We start from the raw sequence: 24,738 nt of genomic DNA on the forward strand, positions 1-24,738 counted from the left end.
TTGTAAAAAAATAAATAAACATTCAACAAATGTTTTTTATTCAATGAAATTACTTCATTTATTGACATTTTTTTTTATTTTTTTTTTTTACTAAACTTACATACACTTTTAACATCAATTAGCACTTTTAGCTTAATGTACAAGTAATCAGTGTGAGGCATGTTTCAGATATTCACTATTAAATTAAGATAGGCCTTGAAGCTTATGGAGTGACATCCAGTGGCATCTGAATATCTGACATTCATTAGACATACAGTATGCAGACCTCTAACTGGTTTATATGACTATAATGAGGAGAAACCTTGATATGGATCCACTGATACAGATATTCAAAAAAGATGTGGTAAAACTTCAAAATCAGACTGAAAATAAAAGTTCATGGAGTGCATAGTTTAGTTTATAATTAGTGCAGAGAAGTATGTGCTCCACAAGAGTTAGCTCGATGAGTTAGAAGTCTATGCTGTTCTTCTTCAGGAGGGCTTGCAGTTCCTGGTTCTCTTTTTCCTAGAATGGATAGAGACCGACAAAGAGAAGAGTCAGTCTGTTGTTGGACATCATTCAAAGCCTACACACCCACTGTCAGTTCAATTGTGCTAGCCCCAATTTTATGGATTTCTGTCCTAGCTATAGTGGAAATCATTTTCGGAATACTTGTGCCCATATTGCCCAGATTCTGTGCAGGTTTGTTAGACTGCTTATGTTTTTTTGAAACAGTTATGGGCTAAAATTAAATTCTGAAGCCTTTATTTTTAATCAAACATAAATATCTTGAGCCAAAAAGGATAAAGCTGAACGGATAAGTAACCACCATCTCTAAGTGTTTCACTGTAGGGTTTCCAAGTTACCTCAAAAATGTAGCAATATCCACAACCACAGCTGTGGCCGTGTGAACATTACATTGTTCTTAAGTTGACATATCATGAGAAACCAGTGCTTGTGCACAAACGTGGGTATCTGGAGTGCCTACCATCCCACAAATTGTGGAAAAAAAGACAACCCAATTGTTTTTTTGGGCTGGCTGGATATGAAAACGTGATTCAACAAGCCATTCGGATTTTGCTCCCATTCCTATGTCACATGCAGGTACATTAAGACAAACAGTATGAGAAATATGTGGGTTTTTTTTAACATTAAAGCAATTGTAAACATGTTCTAATAGAAACCCAAAATACAAATGAGCATGATGTGTCCCCTTAAATATAATATAAATCTCTGCTTCTGTTTGTGGAGCGTTAATAAGCTCATTCAATTAACTTATTTTCTTCTTTATAATAATAATAATCTTTCTTATCTAGTATGAAGCAGTTATGAGGAATCACCAGTTTATCACTGCGCTCCTGTAGCTCCGTGACTCTTTGAACAAGGTGGTCATAGCTCTCCTTCAGCTTATGAATCTTCTGGTGTGCACGAGTTTTCACTGACACCAAGATACCTGCAACACATTCAAACACAATTATATACGTGATTCCCAAATCAAGTAAATGCACGTCTTCATAATAAGGCGAGAGGAATGATGTTTCTTTTTGAGACTTTGCAATTTGTTGTGACCATTTTTAACAGATTCGCCCCCCCAGGACTACCAAAGTCTAGAGCCACATTAAGCAGGCAGGGTTAGGTTACTGAAGCGCAGATAAACCGCAGCTTTATTAACTTACAGCAACCGAGAACAGTTTGACCTACAAACATGAGGTCAAGCAGGGTCCTGTCTTAAAGGTGCAATGTGTAAGATCTGGCCAGAATTTTATTTTAAAACACTCGAAAAATGAAATAATATTATCAACAGAATAACATTATGTCATTATGTCAAAGACATCAATGTATCATAGTAGACCTGCAACTCCCGTGTTCTGTGAGGAAGAATTAGGTTAAGTGGTGTAAATACTCTAAATATAGAGTACACTTAAACCGCTATTGATTCTTTTTTTTTTAAGGTGTCCAATCTAGATTTTTTCCACAGCAGTACATTACTTTGCTCCTGACCCCGATACTCCTGTATGTTTCTCCAAACTGGGGGTGTGCCAACGCCATCTACTGTAGGTGATACACTGACTAAGGATAAGAACCACAAAAAAAAACGTAACTATCCCTTTAACGTTAACATCTACTGGTATGTACCAACACCCTGAGAAAAACACCCACTTGTTGTAGAGGCGCTGGCTCTGCTACAACACAAGAACACACAAAGTGATACTCAAAGGGCAACAACCTCCACCCCCATGTCTACCCGCAGAAACAAAGAGACCCTTTGGGTGCAATGTCATTCAAAACGGCAACACCCTGTACATACTTCTGGGCCAAGTGTTACTGACCATTGATAATTCTGGCAACCCTCCAGAGTCGCAGCAGGATCAGGAGACCCATCCCATCAAAGGCGTCCTCATGGAAGATGAAGACAATGTCCAACACGAAGGAAAGCACGACCACCAAGCCATCAAACATCTCAAACTTGTGTTGAAAGAACTCCAGGCGGTAAGCGAACAGCTTACCAACCAGCTCCACCATGAAGAATGTGAGAAGAGCCAGGCTCAGATAGTGGAACACCTGCAAACCCCCCCCCTCATGTGTCAGTAAATGGTATTATACTAAGGTCTTGATAGGAAATGTGAGTTTTGCTTGGAGCAAGTGGACACATTTGTATCTCACCTCAGGAGCAAGGTGGTGTTCTTCCAACTCTATCACAGCCAGATCGATGAGCAGCTCCGCCAGAACAAAGATGGCATCCAGGATTACTAAACACACCACCAACACCTGGAAGCAAAGTCAGAAAATCAGTGGCCGTCGCCTCTCGTTATACAGCGACTTAAAGGGGAACTGCGCCAATCTTACCCATCAAAGTGGGTTTCCAGAGGCTGGGGACAACTGCTGCATATGTGGGCAAAACATTGTATCAAGTCTCTAGAGGGAGACACAAAAGGCTGATAAATGTCCTCAAGGGATGTCACTTGAGTCAGCGTTGGCAGGAGCCGAAGACTACAAGTTTGAAAAATCTAGAAGTGTGGAGTTAGAAAGAACGGATCTTGCCAGACCTCTGTAGCCTGCTGTTCATCTCTGCTGCATACTAAAAGCTCCAGGCTACATTAGAATCTCTGACTTAACTGTCGGCAGTCGAGAGGCATTGTGGGTATGCACGAGGTTTTGACAAGGATGGTGATATTTCAAAAAAATCGATGTCTGAAAATGAGTCTGACAACCTTATAGGACTGCAATCCAAAAACAAGAGAAAAATAAAAACATCTGCAGGTTCCAGCTTCTCCTATTGAAAAATGTCTGTTTTTCTCTCTCTTACATAATAGTGAATTGAATATCTTTTGGTTGTGGACAATGGTCGGACAAAACAAGCAATTTGAAGATTTCACGTTGGAATGACATTGTTCACTATCTGTAACCCACGTCAGTGCCATCGAAGTGGAGAAAACATACAGTTTGCTTCTCCAATGATGGATCGTTGCCCCTACCAACAGACGCGAAGAGAAGACCAGAGCGGCATACCTGGAAATGATCAGAGCCATAGAGCCTCTGCAGCGAAGCCCTAAAGGTCAGCGTTGTTGGTACCAGGCCGGTGGCCGGACTCAGCTCCTCGCTGTTCACGTGCAGCTCTTCTTCGTCCCACTGCACCGGCTGCACATCGCCCACAGTGCTGAAGTAGCCCAGGTACCGAGCCATGGCGGCAGGCTCAACGACGGGAGTGGACCAAAGCCACGACCTCAGCAGCTCACCTCGGAGCACAGACGGGAAAGGCCCTTTCAATTCAGATGTATTTCAGAGCGAGATTACACAGCAGGCTCTCTGTGCTAACTTTCGAAATAGCGACTTACAAAGTGTTGTTCTGTTGTTTCAGGAAACCCCTCCTGTCGTCTGTGCCACTCAATAATAACAATAATAATAGCCAAAATATTGAAATATTGTATAAGTTGCAGACTAATGCAAATCAACACGCTGACAGCCAGAGTGAAACTGTTTTTACCATCTTCCACTCTGAGCTCTGTAACACATGTCAGCATCTCTGTGAGTCTATTTGTGAGACAATCTGAGTTTACTTCTCCTTTTTTTTTTTTTTTTTTTTTTTTTTTTTTGAAGGTTTTCAACATCTTATTGAGAAAGCAAACCTTCTCAGTGCAAAAGGAAGCTGTAGGCTCCTCAAGATGAGCACACACACACACACACACACACACACACACACACACACACACACACACACACACACACACACACACACACACACACACACACACAATCCAAGGGCTACTTGGTGAAGGAAAAAGAAGTCATGAAATGATTCACAGTTGAAGTTGAAGACATCATATCAATCCCATCAGAACCCATGCAATCAGACAGGGAGGTTATGGTTCGTTTTAAGTAGTAGTGCCCATAACACATGCATTAAATCAAGATATGGAGGAAATCCGGAGCATGCTCAAATTTAAAGGTAACTTTAAAAATAAAAATGTGGAAAATAACAGCAGCCAACGAATCTGCAGCTGTGATATAACCATGAAGACGTTCAGGAGGATCTGTCCGCGTTTCCCACCAGATGTTAGCAGAGACCAGAGCTTCAGGCTGGACGGCGGGCTGGAACTCGTGATGGAAACATCCGTCTGATTGGCCGGCCCGCCGCCTCTGCCGCGTCCGCCGCCTCTGCCGCGCCGCCGTCGTCCGCCGCCTCTGCCGCGTCCCACCGCCTCTGCCGCGTCCCACCGCCTCTGCCGCGTCCGCCGCGTCGAGGCACAGATTTAACGCGTCAGAGCTGCGTTGTCTAACAGTTGTGCGGGATTCGATCTCTTTACCTTCCTCGCTCCTCGCTCCTTCCTATAGAGGTCCTGTAAAGGTGCTGTGCTGCTCCTCATGTGCTGCTGAGGTGCTGCATGGTGAGTACAGAGTCCATGTTGACCTGTCTGTGGATGAACTGGAAGTTGAAACTGATTTGCATTTCCCAAAGGGGAGTTACAACTTTTTTTTTTCTTTCTCTTCATCATCTTGCAGTTGTCACATGATTTCAGTGTTTGCAATAATAGTTAAAATAGTTTTTTTCTGTCTGTAAATATTATATTTCAGTTGTTTTTCTACTGTTTTTATTGCTTATTTATAATACTTGTTTTTTTTATTTTTATTTTCATTTTTTATTTTTATCTTGTCTTTCTTTACTATGTCTCTTGTGTGCACTTTAACTCTACGCTGCTGTAAGCCTGCAAATTTCCCCGCTGCGGGACTAATAAAGGATTATCTTATTTGATCTTATCTTATCTTATCTTTCATTACTAATATTATAATGGAACGGGATTATTTTTCTCTGCAGCCAACAGGCATGTTTGGAGCAGGCCAGAAGACCTACACTATACGAGACGCAGATTAAAGCCATCCTAAATCTGTTGCATCCGAAACACAGACATTATAATAAAGTGTTTACTGTCAAAGACATCACATGTACAATATTTGAATAAACTCTTTCTGCTTTGTGCAGCCACACAACTTGTGTTCTCCCAGCCTGTGATCATACCGCCACCATCTGGCTTTAGAAATACTCTGCAAATATTAAGAGTCATGTGTTATTATGCCAAGACCAAAAGATCACATGTCATCAACAGAGGCCAGATGTAACTGAAAACACATGTGGACAAACTGGACCTGAAAGAGTCTATGGTTGCTATGCTTTGTCTCCAGGTGCATCATTTATAGAATTACATTTAAAACATAAACAATGACTCAAAGTTGTTTTCTCATGTTTATAATAATAAATAAATACTAATGTATTCCAACTTGGAACTAGGTGATATAAATCTGTGATATAAATGATATACAGCGGGTAAAATAAGTATTGAACACGTCACCATTTTTCTCAGTAAATATATTTCTGAAGGTGCTATTGACATGAAATTTTCACCAGATGTCGGTAACAACCCAAGTAATCCATACATACAAAGAAAACCAAACAAATACGTTTAGAATTTAAGTTATGTGTAATCAAATGGCATTCCATTTGATTACACATAACTTAAATTCTAAACTTATTTGGGGAAAAAGTATTGAACACGCTTACTGAAATTTATTTAATACTTGGTACAAAAAGCCTTTGTTGGTAATGACAGCTTCAAGACGCCTCCTGTATGGAGAAACTAGTCGCATGCATTGCTCAGGTGTGATTTTGGCCCATTCTTCCACACAAACAGTCTTCAAATCTTGAAGGTTCCGTGGGCCTCTTCTATGAACTCTGATCTTTAGTTCTTTCCATAGATTTTCGATTGGATTCAAGTCAGGTGATTGGCTGGGCCATTCTAGCAGCTTTATTTTCTTTCTTCTGTGTTTGGGATCATTGTCTTGCTGAAATGTCCACCATCGTTTCATCTTCATCATCCTGCTAGATGGCAGCAGATTTTTATCAAAAATGTCTCGGTACATTTTTCCATTCATCCTTCCTTCGATTATATGAAGTTTGCCAGTGCCGTATGCTGAAAAACAGCCCCACACCATGATGTTCCCACCTCCAAACTTCACTGTTGGTATGGTGTTTTTGGGGTGATGTGCTGGCCATTTGACCTCCAAACATGGTGTGTATTATGGCATCCAAAGAGTTCAATTTGGTCTCATCTGACCAGACTATATTCTCCCAGTATTTCACAGGCTTGTCTAAATGTTGTGCAGCAAACTTTAAACGAGCTTCAACATGCTTTTTCTTCAGCATTGGAGTCTTGCGTGGTGAGCGTGCATACAGGCCACGGCGGTTGAGTGCATTACTTATTGTTTTCTTTGAAACAATTGTACCTGCTAATTCCAGGTCTTTCTGAAGCTCTCCACAAGTGGTCCTTGGCTCTTCTGATAATTTTCACTCCTGTCAGAAATCTTGCGAGGAGCACCTGGTCGTGGCCGGTTTATGGTGAAATGATGTTCTTTCCACTTCCGGATTATGGCCCCAACAGTGCTCACTGGAACATTCAGAAGTTTAGAAATCCTTCTGTAACCAATGCCATCAGTATGTTCTGCAACAATAAGGTTGCGAAGGTCTTGAGAGAGCTCTTTGCTTTTACCCATCATGAGATGTTTCTTGTGTGACACCTTGGTAATGAGACCTTTTTATAGGCCATCAGTTGGGACTGAACCAGCTGATATTAATTTGCATTAAGGGGCAGGATTGCTTTCTAATTACTGATAGATTTCAGCTGGTGACTTGGCTTTCCATGCCTTTTTGCAACTCCCTTTCTTCATGTGTTCAATACTTTTTCCCTGTCATTCCATTTTATTACACATACCTTAATTTCTGAACTTGTTTGGTTTACTTTGTATGTATGGATTACTTGGGTTGTTACTGACATCTGGTGAAAATTTCATGTCAATAGCACCTTTAGAAATATATTTACTGAGAAAAATGGTGACGTGTTCAATACTTATTTTACCCGCTGTATATATTAAAAATAACTATAAAAACACTATTGTGATATAAATTAACGCAAGCATTTTTCTTATGACTAATGAATCGACGTGTATAAACAATGTAGCATTTTGTTTTTAAATGTACATATGCAGGACTAAAGCACATGAAACGGGCCTAAAGGACGGTTGTGCTTCGTTACCTGACCGGAACCATGTCTTCAGGTTTTCACATCACTTTCAATTGTACGATTGCTGTACATGTTGCATATTCCTAGTATTCCTTTTGCTCTATATTCTGACAGGTGCATTAAGGATTCAAGGATCATTTATCATTATGCAACACAGGGATGCACAATGAAATACTGGTGTAGCCCATTTGTAACAAACAAAACTAATAGTACGTTAAATTTGCATTATAAGGAAAATGAAAGTATAAGGAATCAGTAACAACTAAAACAGATAAGATTTATTATTAGTACTTTTTTTATTGCATTATTCCATTTTTTTGTGACTATGGCATCAATGTGTTCCCAATTCTCTTGTTTGATGTTTAATGAGTAAGCAACCTTCACCTTCTCAAAAGGCTGTAAGGACAGTTGTGTTTACTAGAGATGCTTAATCATCCACATCTTGCCGTAAACACCTGCTCCTCGGCCAAACTGACTTTTCTACTAGTTTGCCAGCTGACACCTTTACTTAAGGGTTTATAAAAATAATTGAATTCTTTTTACTCTCACTTTCTAATAGGTCATGTGTGCAGGTATACATGCTGGTAAGTTAATTATAGATGGTTAATGAGTTCCTCAGTTTCTAAAAATTTGCAATAGCTTGTCAGTCTACTTTAATTATAAATTTTATACAATTATACATTTTCGAGTTGTAAATGTCAATTACTATATTATAAATCATTTGTTTTTCCACACCCTTTTCAGTGGTCAAGCATTCAATATCCACAAGACTAACCAACTTTAAGACTTTGTAAGGATACATAATGTAATGCCTAACATTTTTTCAAAATTAAAAAAAAGCCTGCCAACTAATTTATGTATGAGGCTGTAAATATTGCTTAAACAAATCCAATTTATAAAAAATAAAATACAAAGCAGTAATGTGTATCAATACATGTTCCCGTGCCACAAGAGGGTCAGATTCAAAGTTCTGGATGCTGCCAACCAGAGCACCATTGCTGTCCAAAAACTTCAATAAATGGAAACACCATGAATTTGTTTTTTCAAATAGTCATTTAATAAGGCAGAAAAATAATGACAAACATGTTATCAATACATTCAAAGACAAATGCTGCCCCCCAATTGTTGGGGGGGGTTACTTACAACCAGTCAGGTCCCAGCAGATGGACTGAGACAGGAACTTATCCTCCAACCTGGCAGGTTCACACTGAACACAAAGAAGAGAACAAACATCACCAGACAGCTCACAGACCAAGTTTAGTGTAATACATGCATTTACAGAAGTGTTTCAGGTCTTAAGTCAGGTTCTGGTTAACGGGATTTAATTAAACCTGTGCCAAAGTCCTGAGGTTACTCTCCCAACGTAAAGATTCCACAGCAGAGATGATTCCTCTGCCATGGCAGTACACAATTGGGTTTACGCCATCTAAATGCTATATACAAGACAGTGAGAGTCACTTTTGTTTCCAGGCTGTTTGGATGCCATACATACCGGATCAGTCCCAGGTCAATGGAAGTTGTCTGCTGCCCCGTGCACATGCTCCTGCGATAAAGAAAAGCAGTCCGTAAAACAAATACCCCACTATTGATCCCTGTCAACAGTTAGCTGCTATGCTCAGGTTTATGAATCACCACGGTGTTGTCAGCATGATGTGTTACATTTTGAGTCATCCCTGCATTAACAGGACTGTTCCAACTTTAGTAAAACTGGGTCTGTCACTCACCCTCAGTAGGCCTGCAGCATGACTTTCGGTCCCAAGCTATGCATCTTACAAGACACTCAGCCTGCAACACAAGGGGAAAAAAGAAATGTTTGGTTTAGAACCACTGCAAGACAAACAAATTCATTATAACCAATTATTTGTATATACCGAAAGTTTGATTACACTTGGTACAATCGTTTATGTAGACGATGAATTCAGCATTGCAGTTTATTTTTTATGAATAATAGACTTAAAATCACAACATTAGATATTTTCCTAAACTTACAAGTCAAACCATATATATATATATATATATATATATATATCATTCAATAGAATGAACGTTAAGGATTAATCTGGGGTTGAGGTAAATCAGCCGTGTCTATGACAACATTCCCAAACACATCCTCTGCGGGGTCAGTATGAGTGTGCGGCCCTACACTAGGCCTGCCCTGCAGTTGGATCAGGACAGGCCACTCTCGTTGGGCCCTTCTCTGCAACGGCTCAAAAGCAGCAGACTCTAAAACAGAACCCGCACAGCTCAGAGCCAGTACAGAGACTTTATCTACCAGAGCCGTAACACTGAGCCAGAAACGGATCAACTGGTCAGCTGACTGAGCGCTGGGGAGGGAGGGCAACACCATGAGGTCAAGATAAACCAGTGACCTCCTTGCAGGTCAAAAGGTGTTCTGTAAAATGTCATTTTTAGTCAGTTTTCCATATTTACCTTCAGCCTCAGAGGCGAGGCAGTGGTTGTTGGTAGTTCTGTCTGCCACGGCACTGGTTCACCAGTAGAGCCAGCATCTCTGGATGGGAAAAAAAACAAAAAACACAACATTAGTGCACAATAAAGGAACACACTCAAAGCTACAGTAGCAGCTAGGCAGTCTGGGATGAGCAGCAGTTGAGACTCCTTTTCCCACTTAAAGGGGAATCACATGCACATATTTACAAACATGTACCACAAAGTTAATAATTTAACCCATAATAATAATAATAATAATGACCCATAGTGCCTTTTACAATTGTTAAAATGAGGCATTTAGTTTTACTGTCATATAGTCTTTAAGTAGGAACTCATCATATCACGTGACTGTAGTTCATAGTTTGTCTGCAGCAACAATAATCTTCTTTTTAAGGACTACGAGTTGTTAATGAACAAAGCCACGTGGTAGCAGGACACGTGACTGAATCAAGATGGAGGACATTTCTGCACAGAACTAACAGAGCTATTTAATAAAGCACGTCATATGTGTTATTATATTTAATAAAGCTCGTCATATGTGTTATTATATCTAATAAAGCTCGTCATATGTGTTAAACACGTACCCTGGGTTCAGAGCTCCTCCGTCCATCGTGGCTGAAGCAGTGTGAGAGACAGGACGGAAGTCAGGCGCAGCCTTATAAAGGGCAGCGTGCCGCGGTGCATTGTGGGAAAGGAAGCTCCACCAAAGATCGTCCTACGAGTAAATGCAGATGCACCACTACCTCATCTTCCCATGAACAAGAAACCCGGCTAATAAATGAGGATTTAATGTACAGTACCAGTCAAAAGTCTGGACACACCTTCTCATTCAATGGTTTTTCTTTATTTTTATATTTGTTTTTTTCTACATTGTAGATTAATATTGTAGACATCCAAACTATGAAGGAACACATGTGGAATTATGTGGTAAACAAACAAATGCTCAACAAACCAGAATATGTTTTATATTTTAGATTCTTCAAAGTAGTTGAATGAGAAGGTGTGTCCACACTTTTGACTGCTACTGTATCTGTAGCAACACTCAAGGAATCCGTTTCTCTTCTCATCCAAATTGTGTGATCCTCTTGAGCAGGTAGAATCTAGTAGATGTCTTGGGATTTGGTTAGATGAAAAGCTCACATGGGACGTTCATTTGGATAAAGTTAAGAGCAAATATAAAAAGGTCATCACATCAACACACAGAAGGAATTGAAGGAGTCAAAAGCAGCTTCCATCAAGGGGCATAGTCCAGAACTAATGGGATCAGCCTTTTCTAAACTCAGTGTTTATATCTGTAGATGGTTTAAAAAGATCCTGGTACAGGTTGTGCAGGTCAGGTGCATCACTTATATTACTTGCCCTGCTGTGGATAGAGGAGATGTTATTACATCTGACACGTTTTTCAGCACTGACAAGCATAAGATCTGGAAGGTCATCATTTAGAACATGTAGTATGAATGATGTATTCCATATCATTTGGCCTAGTGGAGAGAGATTACCGGTATAGCTTGCCATTTGTCTTTTACAGCGACGAGACAAAATGTGAAGAAACAAAATGCAATGTGAATTATGTTCTTTAAAGATAGAAATGTGCATTTGTTTTATGTTATTATAAGGTTCATATGCTTGTCAATATGTCCTGTAGTTGCTGGCTTTATTAAAGCTGTATCTCCCCTTGTCTTCCAACTTTTACAGAGAGGAGAGGAGACAGCATGCAATGAGAAATTTCTTATTTAAAAAGTAGACCTGCACATCAGTGTCAGTTCACTACATTACCAACACACATTCAATCCTATAGGACCAAACATCCATCACACTTAGTTTTAAAAAGGCTCATTTGTAAGAGAACTTGCATTGACAAGTAATTCTCCTATCCATAAAAGTCCCAAATAGAAGCAACCTTTAACAGAATGGAAGACAAAAGTAACTCTTCTCAGCTTTATTTGACCCTTGTTTGTTCCTGTGTTAGACCCAAAGCATTACAAAGATACCACTGGAAGAGAAAAGGAATCAAAGACGGAACCATTCATAGCCACTTGAGATGGCTCAAGCTGTAACACCTTCATGTTTGGTTAAAGACTTTTTGAAGCATTATTTCTGAAGGAATATTATAGCAGTGACGGTGCAGTATGGTTAATGCGGTCAGAAGGTTGTCACAGCTGGAATGATTGAGGTGTAGTTTGCAGCGTGCACACTCCTGGAAAGGAAGAGAAAAAAAGTTAGAAAAAGATTTAGCTCAACAATTTGTATTATCTTGTGATAATCTAATTACTTGTACAGATTTGTTTTGCAAACGTTTGACTATTTATCTACAGCTCTCCTCAGCCTTGGTACAACTAATTCAACTAATAATATCAACTAATAACATTTCAACTAAGTTCAACTAATAATATCTTGAAAAAACAAGTTATTTTAAAATCAATGTATCAAAGATTAGATTAACTTAATCTCGCAAATGACACTTTATTACATCTAACTTGTATTCATTCATTTATTTATTCCAAGAACAAAAAACAGTAACATTGGCGTCAGACCACAGGAACTTCAGCATATCTAGAGCCACCTATAGAATAACCTAAGTCCTCAGAATCAAAGGACAAAACAAATGGTTTGTAACTGCCATTTACAATGAAAAAGGAACCAAAATGACTACTAGTTAGGGAACCCTCAACATCATGGTTTCCATAAGATCCTTGTTATAGTTAGGGAATGGCCGTGGTGGTGGTATAAAGAAACCAGCAAAGCGGCTTCAGATGGAAACTTCATCTGTGTCCTACCTAATTTGAGAGTTCTACTACTACAACAAGAAATGCCACCTAATAGTGGCCAATAAATTGGTAAATATCCTATAAATGAGGAGAAGTAATTATATCTGTAGGGTGAGAACAATAATAGAGACAGGGATCCAACCTGTTGACATTGACAGTGATGATACTCTTGACAGGGATGCTCTTTGGACCAGGAGCAGGACGGAAAATTGGCTCTGGATAGGTTGGTTTGGAGCGGCGAATGACGTACGGATCAGCAGAATGTAAGGGATAAGAGTCAAACGTCCCCGCTTTGAGTCCTCCAATCTAACACAAGATACAGTCACAAATACACCCAGATAGATTGTTAAAATGTACAGTAAAATATAAATCACAGGTCAATTACACTGAATGGTCAGAAATTGAGTGGAGCATATAGAGAGATAACCTTTTTGCTGGGGGACGGAGGCTTGAATGGGTCCGCAGAGACCTTCGGTGCGGCTGGGAGGGGCTTGTGTGACGGTGGGAGTGGCTTGTGTGACGGTGGGAGTGGCTTGTGTGACGGTGGGAGTGGCTTGTCACTGCGGTATGGATTGCCTTGGAAATAATCTCTGGGGTGAAGGTTGAATTTGAAGGGGCCATCTCTCAACTTGGAGAAATGGATTGCTGCCTCTTTCTGTATCACACACATTTTGGGCCCCATATACACACGGCAAAATTTTTTGATGCTATTTTAAAAATTATCTAAACTTACCAAGAAAGAAAAAAACTTTAACCATCTGTCTTTGTATCGTTGTAATGTGGGTGATATACACACATTAAAAATTCTAAACTTAAAGAGAAACTTTAACCATCTGTCATCATTTTGTGTCGCATCATTTTGTGTCGCTCGGGGAATTTTGCACAGCAGGTACACGGAACATTGTTCATTTGCACACAAAGTCGGTTGAAAATCATCAAAGTTGCCCTTTACTGTTAATTAACATTAGTCAAACTGTAGACGTTTTTTAATAGTACATGTTTTTTCTAGTTTAAAGGCCTGGAAAAAACGTGATTTAAAATGACAAAATATATAACACATCAATGCATTCCAATGAATTGCTGTAATCAGACGATCCGCTTGAGGAGGTGAAATTAATATGCAAAAATTCAACTTTGACGTGTGCATTTGCGCAGTTAACCAATAACAAGCCGTCTTGAAAAAGCTGAGCTGTTAGGGGACGGGAATCTGGCTAGTGCAAAAGGAAGGAAGCTTTCGTAACTTATTAGTTATGATTTCTTTCTGTTTTGGACAAAGTCCCCTCTCTGTGTCATGGTTACAGCCCTGCGAGTTGTCACGATGTCGCCAACCTTTGGGGGCCCACCTATTTTGTGTTGGTGATCATTTCTGTCAGTAATTGTACTCACCACAAGTTAATTGCAAAGATTCGGGACACAAAACTTCTAAAAAGGTTATAAACAACTTAGAACTCTGCTAGATGACCAAAAGAAATCACTAGAAAATATTGGATTTTGTGTTGAGATTTTTGTGAAGAAAAATGGTAATTGTGCTGTTTATCTAGCTCACCTCTTGGCTTGTTAACAACCAAAGCTATCCTCAACGAAAAAACAGCCGTACAGTATAGGTCGTCTTTGCAAACACCTTATTGTGACCCGTATCTCTGTTTGTTGTTAGGCTGCAACCTCTGGTGCATTGAGTAATCATGACAGGAGCAAAGGAGGATGTCAGCTGAGCTAATTATGAAAAGCAAGAAAGTCCATATATGGTCATGGTTGGGGTAAATGGGTCAAACAATCACAGAACTTCCACCCAGGAGAAAGGTATTGTATGATACTAAAAGTCAATATGTTGAGTTATATTAAGTTACCTCGGTGACACCGCTACTTAAGTACCCAACCACGTCACGTACTGTTTAACAAACCTACTTATTTTAACACAAACCATGATGTTTTCTCTTTTAACATTCGCTTTCGCCATCGGTTTCTGAAAATTTACCATATGGATAAAAATGCAACCATTTCACGGTGTTAAATAGAACAGTCACATATGTCATTTTGCCAATCATTGCCATAAACCTATTCTGATGTTAAGGTATGAGGTATATTTACAACCATATGATCGCCTGAATGCTTGTGCTTATCACCCTCATCTGACTTATTTTTCGAGATGTTGCCATGTTTCCACATCTTCTCAGTTTCAGTGCTTTAGTGAGAACAATGTTAATACAACCAACAGAAATGCTGCCCAATACCAAAATAAGGCCCAAACATGTAATACTGCAAATCAGAATTGTCGTACACATGTTACCTCCAGTATTTCTTTGGCTCTGCTGTAGGGGTCGGAGGCATACAGCTCAATATTGGACAGTGTCACATTGGGATAGCTGCAGGAGATAACAATGTCTTTACTTCACCTGCAAAACATATTGTGTTATCACCAATACAAAAAAAGTTCATTCACTGTTTATAGTCTACATACATTCCTTGGAAGGATGTGCTGATAAGACATGCTTCATTGTGCAGAGGCTATTGCTGCTCGGATTGCCGCATCAAGTTTTTGTTCAAATGTTTTTGGATACTCTTCTAATCTATGGTGTTGTGTGTGTGTTCAAGGTGTTACTTTGAGATTGTAATTTAGGTTTTTAATATATCAGTCTTGTAATTCCTGCAGAATGTGGTTTGTCAAATGGATTTTCAGCTTTTAACCTTTTTTCAGGATGTGCATCATTGCTACAGACTATGTTTTAATAATAGAACTTAAAAAAAAGATAGCAAACACTTGAGTGTCAAGTCCTTCTCCAGTGTTCTCAGTGCAATGTAAGGGTTTCTCCTGTTTCACAAAATATTATCCCTGGGACTGTGACACTGATAATTTCACATTACATATCAAACAGATTTATCTTCACTGAGAAGCTTTGAGATTTAATTCACGAGTTCAATGGTTAGAAGAAGGTGTCTTAAAACAGGGGTCAGATATACTCATCATATGCAAACTCTCCCTATCCTATAGTATTGTTGTTGTTCCAGAGTATAGAGGAAAGATTAAGGTTACATTATGCTGTATGGTTCTGAGCTACTTTATAAGGAGTTCTTGCCGTAAACCTGTAACCGCTGCCTTTCTTGGGAGGTGAGGTGACAATGTTGCGTCCGGGAGAGCGATGGGCTTTCAAGGCGACTGACACTGGACTCATGGCTTCCAAAGGTCCTGACAGAGTCCCATAGTAACTACCTGAACCGCAGCTGGAGACAAAGAGAAATGATATACAAATTAGACTAAGTCTTCATTAGTATGTATATTTGTGTTAACTGTACATGGTGTGCTTTCTGTTGTGTGTCTGTGCATGTGCATGTGCGTGTGTGTTCTCTCACGGCCTCTTGATCGCGTTACAGGGCAGGAAGGCCTTGCCGATGTTCTTTCTGGCTTGTTGGATGCGGTTCTGTCGGGCCAGTCTCACTGGGTCACTCAGTGCTTCGCATTCAAATATCCGTTTGAAGGACTTGTCCAAGAAGCCGCTCTGCAGAGCACATCGTTGTTTAGCGTTACCCGCCTGCATCTGCCGGCTACGGCAGGCTGACTCGTTGAACGGACCTGGATTTGGAAGGAAAACCGATCCCATATTTACATGTACCCTGCAATATTTTTAATAATGATCTAGATAACTTTCCAGGATGTAGGTAATATATTTCTAAGTAGTCTTTTTAATTTTAAAGGTCATGTCACCCATATCACCAAAATCATCTTTATTGCATTTACGTATTAATAGTGGTTCATTTTCTTTTGCAGTAATCAGGCTGATCAATAAATAGATGCTATGCTTACGGTTGGAGGGTGGAGTGTACTTGTCCCCTACAGAGATGTAGCTCATCTCTTTAAAGATTCCCAGACGCTCCATGTCACTCTTAACATCACCTGATGGCATCTTTATACACTGGAACACACACACACACACACACACACACACACACACACACACACACACACACACACACACACACACACACACACACACACACACACACACACACACGAGAGGACAGAGTAACATCTTTTAATATAAGGCAGTCTAATGCAACATCACTAACTTTGGCCTCAGGTTAATAAAAAATAAACTGATTAACTGGCTGGTCAGTGTAGAGAACTTTAAACTCCACTACTTCGCGTAGTGGAGAGCAAGGTAGTTCTCCAATCAGAGGATCGGTGGTTCGATACCCGGCTTCGGCAGTCGATGTGTCCTTGGGCAAGACACTTAACCCCAAGTTGCTCCTGAAGGCTTGCCATCGGTGTGGACTGGATGTTGCATGAATGTTAGTTAGAGTCTGATGGTGGCACCTTGCATGGTAGCCTGTCATCAGTGTGTGAATGGGTGAATGATATGTAATATACTACTGACTGTAAGTCGCTTTGGATAAAAGCGTCTGCTAAATGACTGTAATGTAATGTAATAAAGAGGACACATGATGTAAAACACATGAACATGGAGACATAGGTCTAAACATACCTGTAGTTGACGTGTAGAATCTTTTGATCTTAATTTGTCTATGCAGCTGGAGGACTATAACTTCAGTGTCTATGTATACAGGTTGGTTACCATGGAGAAGGAGTAAATAAATAAACTGTGTCAAGCTATAGAGATCCTTCCTGGAAGTAATGCCATCTTGCCTCCAAAATAAAAGCAGAACATTTGCTTACTTATTTTAATGTAAAATTTTACATTACAATCTTTTAAAATCTCAGCATAATGCCCCGGCCTGTTGTAATGGTAGTGCTAACATATATTCTTCAAGGTTGCTGTTTCCTGCAAGTGTTGGCGTCTGTCATTTATTTCTGTCAAGGCAACAATTCTAACTGCATAACCAAAAACACAATATACATTATACATTTCAACTTTTGCATGTGATTCAGATGAACAGCATGCTTTTAGACAAATTTCTGCACCAGATAAATGTAGAAGTGTGTCCCCACTAATCCAACAGAAATGATTCAGCTAACTGTTTCAGGTGCGTCATGCAGCTTTAAAGTCAACAGGGACTCCAAACCGTGGTGTTGGTGCAGTGAGCTATACTGCAGAGTTGTAATTGAGCTACACGGATCACATTTCAGCAAGAGTGCCTCTATAGTTACATTATGTTTTCCCACATGTATCTGTTTGCATTAATATGTACTATGTTGCCCCATAACATATAGTCTACCTGAAACGAGCCCTTAAGTCCGTATTATTTATCATAAACAAGGGTTAGGGTAAAATCATATTTCTATAGATCTCGTCGCGTTGTCCACCGACTTCGCAGTTAAATAGAGAATTAAGGCAAGGCACGGGCCAGCGCATGTCAGTCTAAGTCTTACATGACAGATGAACTTTGATCCGAGGAATGAGTTGGATGGGTTCTTCTTCTTTTGTCCTTCGGCAAACCCTTTAATCTTGAAGGAAATCCGAGCGTAGGACAGTCTTCGTGGGGTAAAAGATGAGCAAGGGAGGCAGAGATGAGAAGTGGGTGATTTGTCCAGATTCCATATGGTGTAGGATGGTTGAGTAAGGGTTCGTAGGGAAATATTTGTTGCTGGTAGCAGATTTAATAAATAACTAATTAATATCAAGAAATGTAACTATAACTCAATTGGGATTTATAAACCCATACATTAGTCTAAAAGAATGATGGTACCTGGACATACCACCATTAGTTTAACTTACAAAATTTGACATAATTTTGGATAAATAGGGAAAACTTTCAAATTTGATATTAATCAATTAAATCTTAATCTCACGGTTGCTACTTAAATTTATCTGTAAAAAAATGTATGCACTCTTCAGCAGCTGAGAGTTGAGAAGCACCAGGGAAGACTGAAGCAACTTTATATTAGTTTTAATTTAAATCCAATTTGGACAATTCCTTTTGAAGCTAAACATTGCTTTTTCAAGAAAGTGGTTCGTGATGTCAATAATTTCAAAAACATTCTATTGACTCTGTCCCTCCGACACCAGCTTATGTTGGCATACTACTTGGACACACCCAGCCTTTTTAAACCAACAGTGGAAGTATCAAATGTTTCCCTGGACATTCTGACCACCTCTGTCAAGCAAGAGATTGAGAAGAAATGTAAAACTACATACATACATGGAACAAAATACACCAAGGGAATGTTTGTTTCAATTGGAAGATCAAGAGGACTTCCTGATTTTTGTAAAATTGTCCCATGTGTTGCTTGTGTGCAAAAAGCTATTCTTTGTTGTTGAACCTTTCTCAGCTTGGTATGTGGAGCACCTCATATGCTACGAAGTCTGCAAAAGAGACCCTGCTCAACTGATGGTAGCTGAACCTGAAGAGCTCAACCACTACATTCCATTGTCAGCATACACTGTGCAAGGCCGACTCCTGGTTTCACCAAAGCCAATAAGCGTAATAGTACAGGGAATAATAATAGTAATGTGACTAATAATAGTAGTGGTAGTAGCAGTGGGTGTCAGCAGGGACTCAGCAGGAGGAACGACCACAGTCCAGGTACAGCCTCGATTTATGGAAACCTGCGAAGCGAGAAAGCACAAGGACTCCGGGGAAGAAGCAAAATCAGTAATGTGCATAAATAGGAGATTAATACATAAAGATGGAGGGAGAGAAGAGGAGAGAGGAGCTCAGTGTATCCTAGGTAGTCCCCCGGCTGTCTAGGCATATAGCAGCATATCTAGGGGCTGGACCATGGCAAACCTGAACCAGCCCTAACTATAAGCGCTATCAAAAAGGAAGGAATTAAGCCTACTCTTAAAAGTGGTGAGTTTGACTGAAACTGGAACCTGGTTCCACAGAAGAGGAGCCTGATAACTGAAGGCTCTGGCTCCCATCCTACTTTTATATACTCTAGGAACCACAAGTAACCCTGCATTGAGGGAGCGCAGCTCTCTAGTTGGGTAATGTAATGTAATGTAATGTAATAATATGGAACTATAAGTTCCTTAAGATAAGACGGTGCCTGACCAGTTAGAGCTTTGTAGGTGAGGAGAAGAATTTTAAATTCTATTCTTGATTTAACAGGGAGCCAGTGCAGAGAAGCTAATACTGGAGTAATATGATCTCTTTTCTTAGTTTTTGTTAGAACACGTGCTGCAGCATTCTGGATCAACTGTAAAGATTTAAGAGACTTATTAGAGCAGCCTGATAATAAGGAGTTACAGTAATCTAGTCTAGAGGTAACAAATGCATGAACTAGTTTTTCTGCATCACTTTGAGACAGGATTTGCCTGATTTTCGAAATGTTACGTAAATGAAAAAAAGGCGGCCCTTGAAATTCGTTTTATATAAGAGTTAAAAGACAGATCCTGATCAAAGATAACTCCGAGGTTCTTTAGTGCTGGATGCCAAAGTTTAACAGCCAGGTTTCAGTTGAACTAAATAAATCAATGTGATTATCTGATATTAAATAATTTACTAGTACAGCCTTAGATGACAGAGTCCACATTTAATTGTCCTGTTTTGTTGCGCTGTTGCGTTGGTTACCTTAACATTTATTAGGTTATTTTGTATAACTCCTCTTCTGTTGACTTTTGATTTAAATAATTGAAGTGGCTGTGGGGCAGACACAGTCTCTATAGGGTTTTGGGTGGGTAACTGCTCTAATGGAAGCGCAGAGAAGTGTGAAAGACTGCAACTCTGCTTCCTGGTCTGAACTCTGGGTTGTCATGGATTAGGTCTACTAATAAACTGGGTCAGATTTCTAGATATGAGATCCACTCCATCCAAAATGGGATGAATGCCGTCTCTCCTAATCAGACCAGGTTTTCCCCAGAAAGTCTGCCAATTGTAGCCCACATTGTTTGCTGGACACCACCTCGACAGCCAGCGGTGGAATGATGACATGCGGCTATACATCTCATCATTGACCAGGTTAGGGAGAGGGCCAGAGAAAACTACGGAGTCCGACATTGTCTTTGCGTATGAACACACCGATTCCACATTAACTTTAGTGACCTCCGAGCGACGTAATCGGGTGTCATTACCGCCGACGTGAATAACAATCTTACTGTATTTACGTTTACCCTTAGCCAGCAGTTTTAAGTGGGATTCAATGTCGCCCGCTCTGGCCCCGGGGATGCAGTTAACTATGGCCCCTGTCTTCGCTAACTTCACGTTTCTCATAATGGAGCTGCCGATAACCAGAGTTGGTTTCTCAGATGGTGTGTCGCTGAGTGGTGAGAACCGGTTAGAAACGTGAAGTGGTTGGTGGTGACCCGTGTGCTTCGACATAGAGAACTATGCTTCCTTCAGACAGTCACCCAGCCTCCCGGCTGCTCGGGGTTGCCGGGGACGGCTAGCAGGAGCTACGTCTGGTCGGCTCACACAGGCTACGGGGGTGGGCTGGCTAACTACAGTAGCTAACGACTGAGCTTCAATGGTGCTGAGCCGTGCTTCTAAGCCATGCTTAGGAGTGAGAATCAGTTTTTGGCACTATAGAGGTGTTAACTAGAGTTTACTTATGTGACCTGAAATTGGAAAAACTGTTGTTTAGAACTAGTATCTTGATCTGAATCATATGAACTGTGAATTATTTCACTTTATCCAAATTTGAGTCTCCATCCTGCAGAAATGTGGAGCTAAGAAGTGAGAATCAGCAGATTTTGGTTATAAAGGTGTAAACTACAGTTTTAATTGAAAGTGACTTGAAATTCTAAATAATTCTTTGTAGAGCTAATATTTTGATCTGAACCATATGAACGTTGAACATAATGAATCATCCAAATTGAGTCTCTATCCTGTAGAAATGTGTTTTGGGAGCTTTAAAGTGATAAATAGCAGCTTTTGGCAGTAATGTGGTGTTAACTACAGTTTTACATGAGAGTGCCCTGAAATACAGCTGTTCAGTCAGTTTATTGATGGAAATCATGTGAAACTATGTATTCTTTCACATTATCCAAATTTGAATTATCCAGAAAATTTGAATCTCTTATCCGTTGTTTAGTTTGTAAATGTTTTTTTGCAAAACTTATTTATTAAACATCACATTAAAACGGAGCTTGATTTAAAGTCTCACCTCAACTTCCTGACTGTGTTTTTGAACCGCAAAATAATAAATTGTTCGTATTTGCGGACAATAAAAATGTCACAATGGAAACAATTAATGAAAATGTATATTTTCACATAATAGAGAACATTTGTATCCTTCATCTCCATGAAGCCTTATTGTATTCCCTCCTCCTGTTCAGCAGGTGGCTTCAGACCCTCATCGTCCTGCTCACCTGTGTCCAATTTTCCACTCAACCCGTGCCGGTAGCAGACTGTGGGGACCGCTGCAGCTGCTGGATTGGGACACAAGTTAATGAATACTCACTTCTTCTCCTTCCATAAATCGCCCATCGTTTCCTGTTGGTTAGTTTAGTCTACAGCAGAGCATCATATTCTATGAGATCATCATGTTTTTCTTAACTGAGGAAAAGAAGAGAGAATTTCAGTAAACGTTATCTTCATAACTCTGACCTCTAACACAGCTTTAAAGCAAATGAATGCCTCTCTTCTCTGTTAGTTTAGTTTTAAAACCCCCAAAATGTAACCGTGGATCTATAACTCTTTTTGCTAAACGTATTTATTAAACATCACATAAAAGCAGAGCTTGATTTAAAGTCTCACCTCGACACTCACTGTGTTTTTGAACCGCATGTGCACACACCTGTGACAGGTGCAGCAAGGCTCGGCGACATTGCGTTATGCCTCTGACCTGCTTTTCGACAGTTGTGATGAGAGAAATGAGCGTCTGTAGCGTTTAATATAAAACATGATCGATGGTGGAGAGCCTACAGATGTTGAATCACAAGTTAATCTGAGCGGATCACAGTTTGCCACAGTTGACATCTGCGTTTCGAGCTGGGTGAAAACAACTCTGTCTGTCTGTATGTTTGACTTCAACACAGTATGAATTGTAAACAGGTTTCAAATCGACTCCAAAGCAAGTTCTTAATGCTACGTGACACAAATATCAGACTGACAACAAGAACTTTATGTGAAGACTTTCTTGACATTAGTAGTATATTGAACAGGCATCAACGGAGTCACCTACTTCTCCTTCTCTTTTCCTCAAGTTACGTTAACGTGCTGAGCTCGGCATCACAGCCGCAGCCTCACGTACGTGCAATGAATGTTCCAGCAAACCGTTCTGATCGTGCATTAGTAGTATATTACGTGACACAAATATCAGACAATGAATGTTCCAGCAAACCGTTCTGATCGTAATGTTACAATGTTACAATTGAAATCTGAATGTGATGGAGCTGAAGGCATCGGCGAAGCGATCACAATGTTTATTTCCTTGTTAGTGGATATCAGGTCCTGACAGGCCCCTCCTACAACACATCTGGCTCACGCACGCGAAAATAAACCAGTTTATTCAAAACCAGTTAATCTCGCACACCGGGTAGAGTAGAGTTAGGAGTATGAGGAAATCACAATCTTATCTTCACTATCGGATAAAATATTGCCTGTGTTATTTGAAATCAATTCATCATTTGTATTCTTGTTTAATTATTAATCTTGTTATCCATTAATTGAATCGTATTAGAAATAAATTACCCATTTATCGCCAAGTCGACATATTATTTTAAAGTGGGAACTATAAGGTCAATGAAATCAGGACTTACGCCTGAGATATTGAGACTGGACTTGTTGCCAAGTTATTCATTTTATTTTTGTTATTTTCCTCTGTAAAGAGGTGGTGCCATTAGTTTTCACGAGAGCAATATTTTAATTTTAAAGTAGTTTAATAAACACGCTACACTGTTTATCATATTATGATTACTTTAGAGTAATGTCACTCTTTCAAATTAATAAATAAGCATTGTTAAAAAAAATTGATGAGGACCAACACAGAACAGCTGAGAAATCTCTTTCATAAAAACAATTTCTTAGTACATTATAATTAAACACTGAATTATTTTGATAGCACACTCCAGACACCATAGTCCCACAGCTGGATGTCTTTGTTATTAAACTACAAAAAAAACAATTTAAAGGTTAAAAGAATAGTTTTACATTTTCGGAATCCACTTACTCACCTTCTAAACGACATTGTGTGCTAACAAGAAATTAAATACAGCGTGTTTATGAGCTTAAGAGGTGCTGGAATGTGAAACTTTTAATGCCATCAATCGACAAGAGACGATTATCTTTTCAGGTTGTCCATCCGTTTTTATGGTCTATTTATGTGGACGAAATTACGTCAAATTTGGCACATGTCCACCTAGACTTAATAAACTGATTAGAAATGTGGTAGTCAAAGGTCAACCGAGGCATTATTTCTGTTCCATTCTCGTAAACGCAATATTACAGGGACAGCAAATTTCCACTTGCATTGATGAACTGGTTAGAATAAACTGGTCAAAAGTAACACCTTTTTAGCCCTTACTCAAGAATGATATGCTAATTACTGCATGACAACTTTAATGTCTTATAGGCTAAATGATGAACTGATGACATTTTGACAAGACTTGGATGTAAACCGCAATGTGACATTTATGGAGGTTTATAACCACGACACAGTTATTATAGTTCACTTTAGTGAAGAGCCAAGTTAACGTTAGCTATTCTCTCCTGCCTCCAGAGCTAACCACATCTTGACTTCCACTTTGTATTTAAAGTGTAACAAAAAAACATCCTATAAATATTTAGGAGGCTATATAACGTGGGGAAAAAATACTGCAACCTGCTTATGTAGCCTATTCTGGAGAATTCCATCCGTGCTACTTGGTTAACAAAAGTCTAGTATGTCTAATTACTGGAAGAAAAAAAAAGAAGTGAGAACGTTTCCCTGTATTGTGTGTGTTGTGTTCATTGTTAACATAAAATAGATTCTCTTTTTTGTGGTTTCCAAGGGCGCCCTCACATTATGCACTTACATAAGCTTTTTCTATCATGTAATGTAATATCATTTTTATTTTCATTCTACATGGTCATTGTTCCCCTGACATGAGATTGGTCTTCTCATCTCCATCTTAGAAGGAAATCAAAGGAGCAGGTTT

At 39.6% G+C, this 24,738-nt stretch overlaps 2 protein-coding genes, 1 long non-coding RNA gene and 1 other non-coding gene across 6 annotated transcripts; all 4 read right to left on the minus strand.

The window, feature by feature from the left end:
• Positions 1-66: 66 nt before the first annotated feature.
• On the minus strand, positions 67-4,631 carry hvcn1 (hydrogen voltage-gated channel 1). 3 transcript variants are annotated; one of them, XM_054597547.1, is made up of 6 exons: positions 4,529-4,631; positions 3,490-3,716; positions 2,644-2,748; positions 2,310-2,541; positions 1,320-1,432; positions 67-504 (listed from the first exon to the last, which is right to left on the minus strand). In XM_054597547.1, the coding sequence occupies exons 2-6, from the start codon at positions 3,661-3,663 to the stop codon at positions 448-450; spliced, it is 681 nt and encodes a 226-aa protein (XP_054453522.1). In that variant the 5' UTR covers positions 3,664-3,716; positions 4,529-4,631; the 3' UTR covers positions 67-447. The 3 variants fall into 3 exon arrangements, with proteins under 3 accessions (XP_054453522.1, XP_054453523.1, XP_054453520.1); XM_054597548.1 differs by having other exon boundaries at positions 4,491-4,631; XM_054597545.1 differs by lacking the exon at positions 4,529-4,631 and adding an exon at positions 3,816-4,049.
• A 3,960-nt stretch (positions 4,632-8,591) lies between these two features.
• Positions 8,592-10,624, minus strand: LOC129090394 (uncharacterized). Its single transcript, XR_008531191.1, has 5 exons — positions 10,583-10,624; positions 9,981-10,059; positions 9,275-9,335; positions 9,043-9,093; positions 8,592-8,757 (listed from the first exon to the last, which is right to left on the minus strand). It is a non-coding gene; the product is annotated as an uncharacterized LOC129090394 (long non-coding RNA).
• LOC129090613 (small nucleolar RNA SNORA74) lies at positions 9,679-9,879 on the minus strand. Its single transcript, XR_008531203.1, has one exon. It is a non-coding gene; the product is annotated as a small nucleolar RNA SNORA74 (small nucleolar RNA).
• Positions 10,625-12,116: 1,492 nt separating the features above from the next.
• c4h4orf47 (chromosome 4 C4orf47 homolog) lies at positions 12,117-17,333 on the minus strand. Its single transcript, XM_054598105.1, has 8 exons — positions 17,245-17,333; positions 16,566-16,674; positions 16,115-16,334; positions 15,848-15,985; positions 15,054-15,129; positions 13,194-13,421; positions 12,909-13,072; positions 12,117-12,195 (listed from the first exon to the last, which is right to left on the minus strand). Exons 2-8 carry the CDS (start codon positions 16,663-16,665, stop codon positions 12,141-12,143), a joined length of 981 nt encoding a protein of 326 aa, XP_054454080.1. The 5' UTR covers positions 16,666-16,674; positions 17,245-17,333; the 3' UTR covers positions 12,117-12,140.
• Positions 17,334-24,738: the final 7,405 nt, after the last annotated feature.

This window comes from Anoplopoma fimbria, chromosome 4, assembly GCF_027596085.1.
Source record: "Anoplopoma fimbria isolate UVic2021 breed Golden Eagle Sablefish chromosome 4, Afim_UVic_2022, whole genome shotgun sequence".
Classification (NCBI taxonomy): Eukaryota; Metazoa; Chordata; class Actinopteri; order Perciformes; family Anoplopomatidae; genus Anoplopoma; species Anoplopoma fimbria.

Coding starts and splice junctions, on each gene's coding strand:
- c4h4orf47 (XM_054598105.1), bottom strand. CDS start 16,665: ATGCCATCAGGTGATGTTAAGAGTGACATGGAGCGTCTGGGAATCTTT. Junction 16,335..16,565: donor GTACACTCCACCCTCCAACC/GTAAGCATAGCA, acceptor TTCCAAATCCAG/GTCCGTTCAACGAGTCAGCC. Junction 13,422..15,053: donor GAGCCAAAGAAATACTGGAG/GTAACATGTGTA, acceptor TGTGTGATACAG/AAAGAGGCAGCAATCCATTT.
- hvcn1 (XM_054597547.1), bottom strand. CDS start 3,663: ATGGCTCGGTACCTGGGCTACTTCAGCACTGTGGGCGATGTGCAGCCG. Junction 2,749..3,489: donor ATGGCTCTGATCATTTCCAG/GTATGCCGCTCT, acceptor CTTTGCTTCCAG/GTGTTGGTGGTGTGTTTAGT. Junction 2,542..2,643: donor AACACCACCTTGCTCCTGAG/GTGAGATACAAA, acceptor GGGGGTTTGCAG/GTGTTCCACTATCTGAGCCT.